Source organism: Salvia hispanica, chromosome 4 (genome assembly GCF_023119035.1).
Source record: "Salvia hispanica cultivar TCC Black 2014 chromosome 4, UniMelb_Shisp_WGS_1.0, whole genome shotgun sequence".
Lineage (NCBI taxonomy): Eukaryota > Viridiplantae > Streptophyta > Magnoliopsida > Lamiales > Lamiaceae > Salvia > Salvia hispanica.
The window spans coordinates 57,036,609-57,050,829 of NC_062968.1; the positions used below are offsets into that span (position 1 = coordinate 57,036,609).

The 14,221-nt window shown below is 36.0% G+C and overlaps 1 protein-coding gene across 1 annotated transcript; it reads left to right on the plus strand.

Moving 5' to 3' along the window:
* Positions 1–1,681: 1,681 nt before the first annotated feature.
* LOC125222822 (protein NRT1/ PTR FAMILY 5.12-like) lies at positions 1,682–12,442 on the plus strand. Its single transcript, XM_048125655.1, has 8 exons — positions 1,682–1,869; positions 2,024–2,241; positions 2,444–2,973; positions 3,229–3,979; positions 10,051–10,144; positions 10,272–10,489; positions 10,932–11,425; positions 11,522–12,442. Exons 1-8 carry the CDS (start codon positions 1,722–1,724, stop codon positions 12,333–12,335), a joined length of 3,267 nt encoding a protein of 1,088 aa, XP_047981612.1. The 5' UTR covers positions 1,682–1,721; the 3' UTR covers positions 12,336–12,442.
* Positions 12,443–14,221: the final 1,779 nt, after the last annotated feature.

Consider the following 14,221-nt stretch of genomic DNA (forward strand, 5'->3'; position numbering starts at 1 on the left):
GGGCTCGTGTGTGGAAGCCCGAATTTTTTTTTATTATGTAATTTTTTTTATTTTTAGTTAATGTACTTTTTTTTATTTGAATAAAATTAACCAATTTTCCCGTATATGTGTCGTATATTTAATTCTGTATTTTGTGTTTAATTCCGTAAATTTAGTTATTTTTTTTAATATTGCTGATGATGTGGCTAGCCTGTGGCTTGTCCTGATGATGTGGCAGGAGGAATTTTAATGCTGGATGATGTGGCAGGAGGAGAAATAGGCTAGCCTATAGCAGGCTTATTTACCATTGTGGATGCTCTAAAGTTAATACCAACAAGCCTTCGCAACAACTTCTCGTTATCAATTCACTTTCTTTTTGTGTCTTGAATCGACAAAGGTTACTTATTAATTGTTCCTTATTTAATACTTTACGACAAATATATACTCCCTTCGTCCAGCCATGAAACGTTTTGTTTGTGCATAGATTTAAAACATTGTTAGTTAAAGACTAAACTTTGTGATAGAAAAAGACAATAAAGTAATAGAGAGAATATTAAGCTTTATTTTGTTAAAAAAAAAAAGAATTTTGATCAGAATCTAGTTCGCATGACTATTTTTAAACCTCAATGGTAAAAATTTAAATCATACACTTTGAAATATATTTTCAAGTTTTAAGATATTACATCAGGTACAATTTCATTTAAATTATATTTCAGAGTTTGTTGAAAGTTGAGAAAATTGTTAAAATTCATAATTTTTACAATTAATTTTAAAATTATGAAAAATTACTAGAATTTGATTAAAATACGTATGAATGCCCTTTTCGAAATTGTGAACAGGTGATCTAAAATACTAGCACTAGATTAGGTGGCTACTTTTGGGCGTGATCTTAATCAACAAATAATAAAGTTTGTTATTGTATAGAACTCGACATACTTTAAGAAAAGTATGACAAAAAAAAAAATACACGAATTGGTTCCCACTTTCTAATAACAATAGATAAATTCTAATACTAATATACCAGTACTACTAGATTAGATTTGGTGGCTACTTTTGAGCGTGACATTAAATAAAACATGTTTGTTTATTATTGTCTAAACTCGACAAATTTCAATGCAAAAGTAACTAACATGACAAAAATACATGATTAGTATAATATTCACGATTTGTACACGAGATAATTCTAACGTATTAGTTTCACCAAAAACAAATTAACCGATTACGTGGGGTGTGTTAGGGTCCTAACAACATCTCGTAAAACACAGCACAAATCATATCCCTTGGATCCTTAGATTGGAGGGTTGTGATAAGGTACATTATTGTACTAAAAATCTACATTATTAGCCGAGGTGCATTATTAGAATGGAAATGTACATTATTTCATAAAAATACTACATTAATATCCGAGCTATATTATTAGGCTAAAAATCTACATTATAAGATCACACGTGGCATTAATCTGATCGTTAGATCACAAGATCCAATGAACCGCAAGTGTTTTAAGTTTTAATCTGACTGTTTTGATAGGAATACATCCCTATGCAAACCAGTACTAGTAGTATAAAACTAAATAATCTACTAAAAAAATACTAATAATTAATTATATAAATATATAGCGCCGACCGAATATTAGCACACCAATTCCCGCCAAGTATAAAAGTTCCCAACCGTTTCTGCAACAAATGAGGATCAACACACAGTCACACACACTACATATATAGAGAGAGAAAATCACAGAGCAAATGACGATCAGCGCAGCTGACGGAGATGAAAATTGTGAGGCGGAAGCACCGCTGCTCGACGACGTCGTGCCGCGCTCCATCGACTCCAACGGCCGGCGTTCAGTCCGATCCAAATCTGGTTGCTGGAGATCCGCCTCTTTCCTCATAGGTAACGGCGAAATATTCAACGATCGGAGTTAATTTCGCACATTTACACGCAATCGCATCGATTATGTATTCAATTAATCACTGTATGAATCAATTCAAGCTTCGATTCAGCTTCGGTTCAAGTTTAGTGATTCAATTTCCCCCAAATTTGTAAGTTGTTGGAGTTTCGGAGAGGTTTGCTTACTACGGAATAAGTTTGAATCTGGTGAGCTATCTGACCGGAAATTTGGGGCTTCCGACCGCCACCGCGGCCGCGATTCTCAACGCATGGTACGGAACGTCGGCGATTTTGCCGATTCTCGGCGCTTATGTGGCGGATGCGTTTTCCGGCCGGTTTCGGATGATTTCCGCCGCTTGTGTGCTCTATATAGCGGTTAGATCCACAATTTTAAATTGAATTTCCGTAATTATTTACATTGAAGCTTATGATTTTTGGCTGCCTTGTCATTTTCTTCAGCATTCTCAAAAATTGCTTCAATTTTGCTTGAGAATTAAGTTATTAGAGTAATTTGGTAGCAATAGAGCTAAAATATTGTTAGAAAATTTAATTTTATTGGGATATACTGTGAATTCAGGCGCTTGGTTGCTTGACACTATCAGCTTCACTCAACTCATCCGAATGCAAGCAATCTTCACCAACCAGCCGCGCGTGCTCTTCGAACCAGCTCGAGCTTGTCTTCTTCTTCGTCTCGTTCTTCTCAGTGGCTTTCGCGCAGGCAGGTTACCTGCCCTGCGTGCAAGCTTTCGCGGTTGATCAGTTCGACGAGGAAGACGAGAATGAGAACAGAGCAAAGGGCTCATTTTTCAATTGGTGGAACTGTTTCAGCACTGCAGGGATTCTGGCGCCTCTCTTGGTTTTGGCCTATATTCAAGATAATCTGAGTTGGGAGCTTGGATTTGGAATCCCTGCTGTCACCATGTGTTTCTCTCTGGTTGTGTTCTTGTCCGGGATTAGAACCTATCGGTTTCGCAAGACTGGGGAAGGAGGTAGTAACCCGTTCGTGCGTATCTATCGTGTTTTTGCACGAGCAGCTAAGAATCGCCGCATTGCCCGTGTAACTAAGGAGGAGACCAATAATATATCAGACTACGGTGCTCACATCGGGTATGTATAAATTGTTGATCCTGTTTTGTTCAACAAAATCGTTGACATGCATATTTGATACTTTTAGATACTATTGTATCGGTCAATAAAAAATAGTCTTATTTTTTCATTCTGGTCTGTCTACCGAACTAGTCACATTTTGTAATAAAATGGGTGTAGTTAATTGTCAAGATGTTTATACACAAAAATAATCTCATTTTGCATTAAAACTGGTGTCGCTCGTTACTGGAATGAGATGACATAAATTTGTAACAGGTTTCTTGACAAAGCATTGCTCGAACCCGATGGTTTAACCACTGGAGACGTCGAAGATGCAAAATCGATCCTCAAACTTGCTCCGATATGGTGCTCGTGCCTCGGCTACACGATCATCTACGCGCAGCCATCAACTCTCTTCACCAAGCAAGCCGCCACCCTCGACCGCCACATCACCTCCGCCTTCCAAATCCCGGCCGCCTCTCTCCAACACTGCTTCATCGGCAGCTCCATCATCATCTCCCTCCCAATCTACGACCGCGTCCTCGTCCCCATCGCCAAATCCATAACCAAATGCCCCTCGGGCATCTCGACCCTCCAGAGGGTCGGGACAGGGCTCGTCCTCTCTCTCGTCTCCATAGTCTTCGCAGCCGCTGTTGAGAGGAGGCGCCTTGAAATTGCCCGAGACCACGGCCTTGTTGACAAGCCAGAGGCCGTGGTCCCGATGAGCGTGTGGTGGCTGGCGCCGCAGTATGTGTTATCAGGGTTGGCGGATGCCTTTGCAATGGTTGGTCTTCAAGAGTTTTTCTACGATCAAGTTCCTTTAGATCTTCGAAGTGTTGGTCTTGCTATCTACATTAGCATACTTGGCACGGGCAACCTTGTAAGTAGCTTCCTCGTGTCTACGATACAGAGTGTCACTGCCGGAAACGACCGAGAGGGGTGGTTTTCCGACAACCTTAACCGGGCCCACCTCGATTACTTCTACTGGCTGCTGGCAGGGCTCAGCCTGGCTGGATTCGTCGCGTTTGTTTGCTCCACGCGATCTTATGTTTATAGGACACGAGCCATTACGTAGACTCGTAGGTAGTGGGCCTTTTTTAGTCAGGGACGGACGTAGAAAAATATAATCTGGGGCTTCTTGTTGTATTAATTTACAGGTAAGTCAAGTGTTGTTTTATGTATGTCCGAAAATGTAATAGAGAAATTAAATGGAATCACACGGAATGTAATTTAATGTCTTGATTTATGTAGGTGTCTCCTTTTGCGCATGTTAATTTGTAAGAGTAATTATATTGTGGTGAATATTGTTGAATAGAAGGATATTCTCATTGATAGAAATGATTTATAGAACGTACATGCCTCTTGTAGAGATTAATTGCTTAGTTGCAAATAAGCAGTTGATGATTGTGAGCCGTCTGATGGCATAGCTGACTTGAGATCAGATCCTAGCCATAGGATTATTTTGTTTTGTTGTTTAGTTAGTTTCAGCGTAAGAGCGTAAGAAAGGGGGTTAGGGATTTTGAGCAATTCAATTGTAATTTCCCAATTTGAATCAATACACAAAAATTCCTCCCAGAAACCTCTCGCGATCTCATTCTTCTTCCCTTCCATTTCTTTGTCATCTCCGATCAACAAATCTAACAAGTGGCGCCGTATGCGGGAACGGCGGAGGTGGCGGCCTATTATTGAGATCGATTGAGCTCAAGATCGAGAGCGATGGCTTCAAGATTTGAGGCCGAAAAATTCACCGGCAAGAATGATTTCAGTCTATGGAGGATGAAGGTCCGAGTGATGCTGATTCAACAAGGGTTAGCAGAGGCGTTGAATAAGGATGATCCGACGGTGGTGCTCGACGAGAAAGCCAAGGCTAAGCGAGCGGATGTTCTTGCTAAAGCACACAGTGTTGTGGTGTTGAGTCTCGGTGACAAGGTTCTCTGAGAGGTGTCGAAGGAGACCACGGCGTTGGGGATCTTTGAGAAATGCGAAGAGCTGTACATGACAAAATCGCTTGCGTATCGGCTCTTTATGAAGCAGCGATTGTATGCTTATCGGTCGATTTCAGTTCCGAACCGGAACCGATGTGTAATTTTAATCCAAATTTTATTTATAATTTTAAATAGTTCAATACTAAAAAAATAATAATCCAACGTCTAGAAATATAACAAATAATACCTAAAAATTCAAATAAATACACAAAAAATAGAAACCAACAATATAATAATATCCATATATGAATAAGAGTTATGCCAAGTGTAGTATGTCGGACTTGTTTATGTTAGCAATTTTTTAATACAAAAATAGGAGTTCTAAACTTTAGCAATTTTTTTAAAAAATGAGTTTTAAAATTGAATTTCATTTTCCCTTTTTTGGCTAAACAAATATTCATTGGATATTCCAATACTAAATGATCTTGTTGTGACTTTTTGGTTTATAATGGAACAGTTAATAAATTATTTACAAATAGGTTAAATCGTATGTTAAATGAATTGTTACATAAATTTGTTATAAAGTTAAATTTCTATCATATGAAATGATATTGTTTTTGTATAAGTTCTTTTAGAAATTAAAAATAAACTTACGATGTCCTACTAATTGTAGTTAGTTCATAAAAAATGGATTAGGAAAATAATTGTAGATTCAAAGTATTACAGTTTAAACATTTTAAATACTTCATAAAACAAAGCTTGCAAATCTAACACTGTTTAAATCTTAAAATCACTCAATGTTTCAAATTATTTTACTTTAATTCAAAATTAATTCAATTAAATTAGATTTATTAGTATATTAAATTATATAAAAAAATTGAATTATAATCCGGTTCCCGGTTAGGAACCGGTTGATTCCAGTTCGGAATCAGAACCGATTTATTTAAAAAGTTGGAACCGGAACCGAATATCTCAATTAACCGATCAGTTCTAGTTCCGATTCTGGTTAACCGAGAACCGGAAAATCGTTTAAGCACCCCTACATAAAACACAATCACAGGTTTAATTCTAATCCTTTGCTAGTTTATAACTTATCAATGTTTTCATTACAATTTTAAGAGTGTGGGGAATAGCACTATAAACACAATCGCTAATTTGATTCCAAATCTTTCTCAATTTATAACTTTTCAATGTTTAATGATTACGATTTTTTGGTAAGAGTGTGAGGGAATAAAACATTAAACACAACCACTAGTTTGATTCCCATTTTATAACTTCCCACTTTCTAATAACACGAGATAAATTCTACTAGATTAAATAATTTGGTGGCTGCTTTTTAGTGTGACATTAAATAAAACATGTTTGTTTATTATTGTCTAGAACTCGACATATATTTCAATACAAAAGTAACTAACAAGACAAAAATACATGAACTAGTACCCACCTTCTAATAGTATAATATTCACGATTTGTACACAAGATAAATTCTAATGTATTAGTTTCACCAAAAACAAATCAACCGATTATACATAGTAGTAGTAATACTTATAAAACTAAATAATCTACAAAAATGTAATACTACTAATTAATTATATAAATAAATAGTGCCGACCGAATATTAGCACACCAATTCCCGCCAAGTATAAAATTCCCAACCGTTATGCAACAAAAGGATCAACACACACAATAGTACAATACATATATATATATATATAGAGAGAGAGAGAAAATCACAGAGGGAATGAACAAAAACAAAAGGGATATTAATTATTAAATATACACACTTCGTTTGTTCCATTAATATTTTCTTTGAATTTGGGGTTGCATCATAATAGCTCATAATTGTTGTTTTACGTCTGGCAGCATTTAGTTTTGTATTTCATTTTCCTATTTATTATGAAGTCCTACTTCAATAAATTCTTTTTATTGCACACAATGGGTAAGACGAGTAAAAGTAGGGCTAGAAAGATGATAACTATGCTCCTTCCGTCCACAAAAAATAGATCACAATTATCATATTTGGCCGTCCACAAAAAATATATCACAATTATTTATAGAAATATTCTCTCTTACTTTTTTCTCCATTTCTCTTACCTCACATTTCACTAACACTACTTCTCTCTTACTTTTTCTCTTTCTCTACTTTTTTATTTCCTTTCTATCTTATTTTATCAATTCTACATTAAAACTTGTGTCATACACAAATTTTGTGGAAGGAGAGAGTATTATTTTTAAAAAATGATTAATACATCATCGACGTTCGGAACAAAGATCGAGGGAATAATATCAGTGGTCCCCTATAAATATATAATGTTTTTTTATTTTGTAAGATGAGTGGTCCCCTATAAATAATTAGATGGTGTTATTTCGTTGCCAAAGGAGGGACCATTACCCTATAAATATATAGAGTAAGAGAATAAGTTATTTTTAATATCAACGATTATGTTCCTAGAGTCATGTTAAAATGTTTGATCAATCCTATACTATTAGATCTTAAAAATAAAAGAAATGATATGCTACATAATGAACATTATGTGAGCACCACTTCCGTTTAACACACGTATAACATTGTTCGTTTCAATTTTTATATTTAGTTTAATTCTAATACATTAAAAAATGTTATTGAAATTTTTAATTTCACAAAATTCGAAAAAACAAAGCTCGATTTGCTCGTTTTCTCTATATTTAGCATAAATTTAGAAAACAAGCAAATCGAGCTTTGATTTTTACGAATTTTGTGAAATTAAAAGATTCAGTCATATTTTTTAATGTATTAGAATTAAACTAAATATACAAATCGAAACGAACAATGTTATACGTGTGTCAAACGGGAGTGGTGCTCACATAAGGAGCTCATATAAGGTATGTAGCATATCATTCCTCCTTAAAATAAATAGATGAAAATTAAAGTGTATGAATATCAATAAATAGTAGATAAAATATCAATAAAAGAGTAAAATCGTCAATCTATCATATTATGATAATTTTCATGATTTTCGATAACACCATAGTGTATTACAAATATTAACACAATGACATAAATATTTCAACATACGTACGCGAAAACTTGAACACAATTTTATTGATATTGTACATGCATTATATTGAAACCTTTTGATGCATTTGTTGATATAAAATATTAGAATCATCATATACGAATATTGAAACAAAATTAAAAGTTTCATCATCTGACCATCGTCGAAACATATGGAATTTAGATCTCGTCAGATCTTTATAGAATTATCTTTAATTTAATATATATTTTATGAAAAAACAATTTAAATCCGAGAGAGTTACATAAATTTAAAATTTCAAGATAATTTTGAGGAGAGAGAAAGTGATTAATTATAACTATCCTATACTATAAGAATTGACATTAATACCTTTAAATTATGTAATAATTTTTAAATTTAATCCATCCGACATTATTTCAAATTTTCAACCATTAAATTCCTAATCTAATAATTAAAAACTGATCTGGATTTGAAATTACTAATTACTTACGAATTGATCATAATCATATTTTCCTACTATAGGAGAACTTGTTTAAGATTATTTAAGGCTGTCTCTTTAAAATATCGAGTATGGAGAGTATAAAGAAAAATACTTCCACAAGTTTACTCTCTCTGTCCCTGAAAATTTGTCCCTATTTCCTTTTTCTGTCCGTCCCAAAAAATTTGTCACTTTTCACTTTTATTATATTTGGTGGTAGACCCTATATTTCAGTAACTCATTTTCACTCACATTTTAGTATAAAACTAATATATAAAAGTAGGACTCACATATCACTAACTTTTTCAACCCACTTTCTATTACATTTCAATCCACATATTTCAACCCACTTGTCAAATGGCGACAAATTATGGGGACCAATGAAGTAATAAGCAACCTAATATTTGCGAATATACTATAATTGTATTGATATTGATACAAATTAATAAATTATTAAAGATATTTATTTTCCCTATAAACAAATGGCTAAAATTAGTTGAACGGCTTCCATACCTCCATTAATGGTGGGTCATATCATGATAGTATTTCTTTTGACAAGAAAGAATCTTTCTTTTTATTCTTGATAATATTATGGGGATGACAAATTAAGTTGATCGCATATATTTCATTCAATCAATAAATTAATTTGAGTCACACAGAGATTAATTTGCACTTGTGAGTTGAGAGACGCTTGTGCAAATTGTCTCGTTATTTCTCTATCAACAATAAAGTGAGATATTGTGCAAATTCAACTTCTCCCATTTTGTGATTTAAATGACTAGTGTAAATGAAATTTATCGTAGGCACTAATTACGCCTCGTCAAATAATACCCAAAATTACTATGCACTCATTGTCATAGTAGTATTAATTTGTTAGGACATTTTTTTCCATATTGTTCACTAATAATCGACAATTCAAATTATAGTAGTAGTATTTTCGATCATGTTAACCTTCACAAAAAAGGAGTAACGGTTATTACTAGAGGCTTTCAATGAGAATTGTATTTCGATATATTCTAAATAATCATAATAATAGATTAAAATGAAGTGAGATGGTAGAGTGTGTAATAAATGAATTGAGATGGTAGAGTGTGTAATAAATGAAGTGAGATGGTAGAGTTGGTTGAAGGTGAGTCCCTTTTGACTTTTGATTTTTGTTTTGGTTTATTTTAATTTAGATAATGACATTTTGATGTAATTTTGATGAAGAATGAGGTAAAATTGTATGACCAAATATGAAAAATTCTAAAAGTGACTCTTAAACTGGGACAGACTTTTATGACAAAAAGTGACTCTTAATCTGGGACGGAGAGAGTATTATTTTTTCAAAACATGTGTGAAAAAGCAAGCGTTTCATTTCTAATAGGACAGAGAGAGTATAACTTTACATTTTATCACTACCCTTTTATCACTACCCTAATAGATTATTTATAATTGTACATAGAGTTTATTTCTGAAATTCTTCTAAATTATTGCTAAATTCTCGAAGTTGCTTACCTGAACTAATTTTGATAGACGTACCAAAATGGAAAAATAAGAATCGAACCATAAAAATATCCGTCCCCACTACAAATATTTGATATAGTAGCCTCCCACTAGTATTTTTGTGGTAACCAAATAAAACTAGGCCCGCTAAAGCATGGCTATCACCGTCGCCGGAGAAGCAACCGCCGCGGCCGAGCCAAACGACGTCGTTCCCGGCTACGTCGACTTCAAGGGCCGCCCTTCCATCCGCTCCAAATCCGGTTTCTGGAAATCAGCTTTTTTCAACGCCGGTACTTCTTATACTTTAATTATATTCCCACTTTTTCTTTCTTTACTTTTTTTCAATAATTGCATTCTATATATATGTGTATATATATTTGTTGAAATTTAGTTTTTTTTTTTTTGGTTTTTTTGAAGGTTTTGAAATGGCGGAGAGGTTTTGTTACTATGGAATCAGCTCGAATTTGGTGAATTACTTAACCGGCGAACTAGGCCAATCCACGGCCGCCGCCGCCGCAAACTTGAATGCGTGGTACGGCACGGCGGCCCTCTCGCCTATCCTCGGTGCGCTTATCGCAGACACGCTTTTGGGCCGCTTCCGAACCATTGTCTTCTCGTCTCTCTTGTATATATTGGTCAGTAATTCTTTACACTTTCGCGATTCGACGAAAAAAGTAATAGTACTACCTCTGTCCCATTAAATATGCAATATTTGGAAATTGACACGGATTTTTATTTAGTGTTTTTTTTTAGTTAATAAAGAGAGAGTAAAGTAGGTTAGATGAAAAAGTGGAGAAATAGATATTCATTTTAGGAAATGTTTCATTTTTAATAGGACAGAGGAAGGATAAGAAAGTTATTCACAAACGAGGAGTATGATTTTTGTAGTGTTTGGCTAAGCTTTTCTTAGATGACTTATAAAAAAAAATAATGTGTTGTAATCTTATAACTGATAAAAGTACTTTGGATAATTGAGCTTCTTTAATTTAGATTGAAAATACTATAATTTGATTTTCTAAACAAATTTAAAATTATACTACTTCTTGACTCTAAATATTCATGATGGGGTTTGAATAGGGACTTGGCTTCTTGACTCTATCTTCTTTACTCAATTCAATGGGCTCCACAAGCTGCAAAAGTGATGGAAACAGCAGCAACACATTATGTTATCCATCTCAGATTCAGACAATTTTCTTCTTCTTTTCTTTGTATTTGGTTGCATTTGCTCAAGGTGGGCTCAAGCCCTCCCTGCAAGCATTTGGTGCGGACCAGTTCGACGTTGCGGATGATAACGAAAACGCAGCGAAAAGCTCCTTCTTCAACTGGTGGCTCTGGTCCTCGTGTCTAGGCATCGTCCTCGCCCTCGCTGTGGTTAATTACGTAGAAGAGAATCTAAGTTGGGTGGTCGGATTCGGAATCCCTTCCATCGTTATGCTCGTCTCCTTGATTCTCTTCTGCATCGGGTCACTGGTTTACCGGTTCAGTACTGAGAGCAAGAGGAACAAGGGAAGGCATCCGTTTGTCAGAATGTTTCGTGTTATTATGAAAAAACGCGAAACTTCTGGTCTTGAGTGAGTCCTTTATAGATAGAAAATTTTCATTTGTGGAAATTACATGACACTGGTGTTGATGTGTGTTGATCCTGACACTGATATGACATGTGTCAGGTCTTTGGACAAGGCACTGCTTCCACTGTCAGACACGCCCTCGGCTGAGTCTGACAATGTGGAAGGTGCCAGGGAAGCAAAAGCAATGCTAAGGCTTGTCCCGATTTGGTGCACAAGCCTGGGCTACTCCGTCGTGTACGCACAACCTTCCACTCTGTTCACGAAGCAAGCCGTCACGATGGACCGTCGCATCGGCCCGACTTTCGAAATCCCTGCGGCCTCGTTTCAGATCTGCATCTCTCTATCAGTCGTGGTCTTTATCACGATCTACGACTGCGTGTTCGTCCCCATTGCCAGGTCCATAACCAAGAAGAGCTCGGGCATAACAGTGTTCCAGAGGATCGGGGTCGGGCTGGTCCTGTCCCTCCTGTCCATAGTGATCGCGGCCGTCGTTGAGGCCAGGCGCCTCAAGGCTGCCCGCGAGCACGGCCTGGTTGACCAGCCCGACGCCGTGATCCCGATGAGCGTGTGGTGGTTGGCCCCACAGTACACGCTCTCCGGGATCTCAGACGTTTTTGGCATGGTTGGCCTGCAGGAATTTTTCTATGACCAAGTCCCGAGTGAGCTCAAGAGCACAGGGCTCGCCCTGTACCTGAGCATACTCGGGGTGGGCAGCCTTGCTAGTAGCTTGTTGGTATCCGTGATCCAAAAAGTGACAAGCGGAGGCGGTGGGGCCGGATGGTTTTCCGACAACTTGAACCGGGCGCATCTCGACTACTTCTATTGGCTGCTGGCCGGGATTAGTGCACTCTCCCTTGTTGGTTATGTTTACTCGGCTAAGTACTATGTTTATAGTGGAAGAGCCGCTCACTAACCAGCCTTTTTGTCATGTTTATATTAAGTTATTTAAAATGTTAATGAATGTTTGCCTAATTTATTTTTTCAATTATTGTTTGCAATGAAAAAAGGATCTTGCTTAAATTTAAAATGGCCCACTTAGGTATGAGAGGCCCAGTTAAACTCTCCAAACATTGTTACATATATGCAGGCCCAATATTGTCGCATGAAGTTATCATATGGGGCAAGATTTCACTCTTTCTCATCAACTTTCCCACATGTATGCATGAAATTCAAGAAATTAGATTTCTGTTAATTAAGTAACGTGATGTGTTAGAAAAGACCTGATAGAATCCCTGCCGTTAACATTCGTTGCCTCCAAAAAAAATATGTATATTTCAATTTTTCATTTTATTGTCTAAGTCTAACAATCAAAATTAGTCTATATTTAATTTTATACTAAATCCCCCTTTTTAACTAGGTAAATTCTATTATTTTACAAATTTCACAGTATAATGTGTAGTGTTTAGTATCAAGACTATATTTTGTGGACATAACAAAAGTCTAAAAACGAAAAAAATATGGTCGTGGATTGTCTAAAATTAACCACTCCTCTTAAAAGTACTAGGTTCACTTTAAAATGATACTCCTATCTACCACCACTCTAATTTAAATTGATTTGTTCTAGTGTATAGTTGCTTTAATTATATCCAGGACATATAGTTAACATTTAAATTTAATCAATCAAACATCATTACATTTTCCAAACTCATCTAACTGCTCCATCACACTTCTTGACTCTGAAATCTTGAATGTGAACAATCTCTGCTTACTTGAGATGTAGACGATTGGCAAGTGACTTGGTCATGTAAATTGATTCAAGCTTCACCCAAATTCCAACAGCGGTCTCCTCTTTAGAAACTTCCCTTAATATTCAATCACCGAGGCTAAGAATCAAGGTACTATAGGCCTTATTTTGGAGCTCCTTCTTCTTCGGATCAACCACCGCCTCATCTCCGGTCGGCTCCTGATCCTTCTCAGTCAAGATCTCCCACAGACCATGTTGCATCAACACCGCTTTGATCTTGAGCCTCCACAAACCAAATTCGTTTTTCCCCGTGAATTTCTCCACATCGATCTTTGCCGAAGCCATCTCGCCGATCAACAATCAAACCCTCAATACCCACAGACGGCGCCAATTTGTTAGAATCGGCGGAGGAATCCGGCCCAAAACAACAACCAACAACAGAGAATCAATCAAAATGGAAGAACACACACAATTACGTGGTTCGGTCGTAAGACCTACGTCCACGGAGAAGCTTTCAACCAATTTATTCAACGCACAATCACAATCGGAGTATCTGATTACAATCGCTCAAGAATCACGCTGAGAATCACTCAAGAAATCAAAACGCTCAAACTCGAGAGCTCACTCTACAACTTTTGATTTCCTCACACAGAAAATGACTCTCTCAATCTTGATCAATCTATCTCTAACTGAATTAATCCCTTATATATTTGGGATGTGAGAACTCACCTATGGCTCAATAGAATCGAGCTCAAACTGCTCCGGTTGTAACCTCCAAAACTTTCTCTTTTCTACTTTGTTACAATATGCATCCACATATCACAATAACACATGAAACACATTCGCTAGTTTGATTCCAATCACTTCCCATTTTCTAACTTTCAATGTTTTCATTATGATTTTCTATAAAAGTGGGTAGAAATAACACATGAAACATAATCACTAGTTTGATTCTAATACTTTTCCAATTTATAATTTTTCAATGTTTCCATCACGAGTTGCAATATACAATATAAATTACAATAGTGAAAGTTGCTATAAATTGAAAACCGACCTTTATTGAATAATAAAAGAAACATTGGATAAAGAAGAGATAGTTATCATCAAGTGAACTA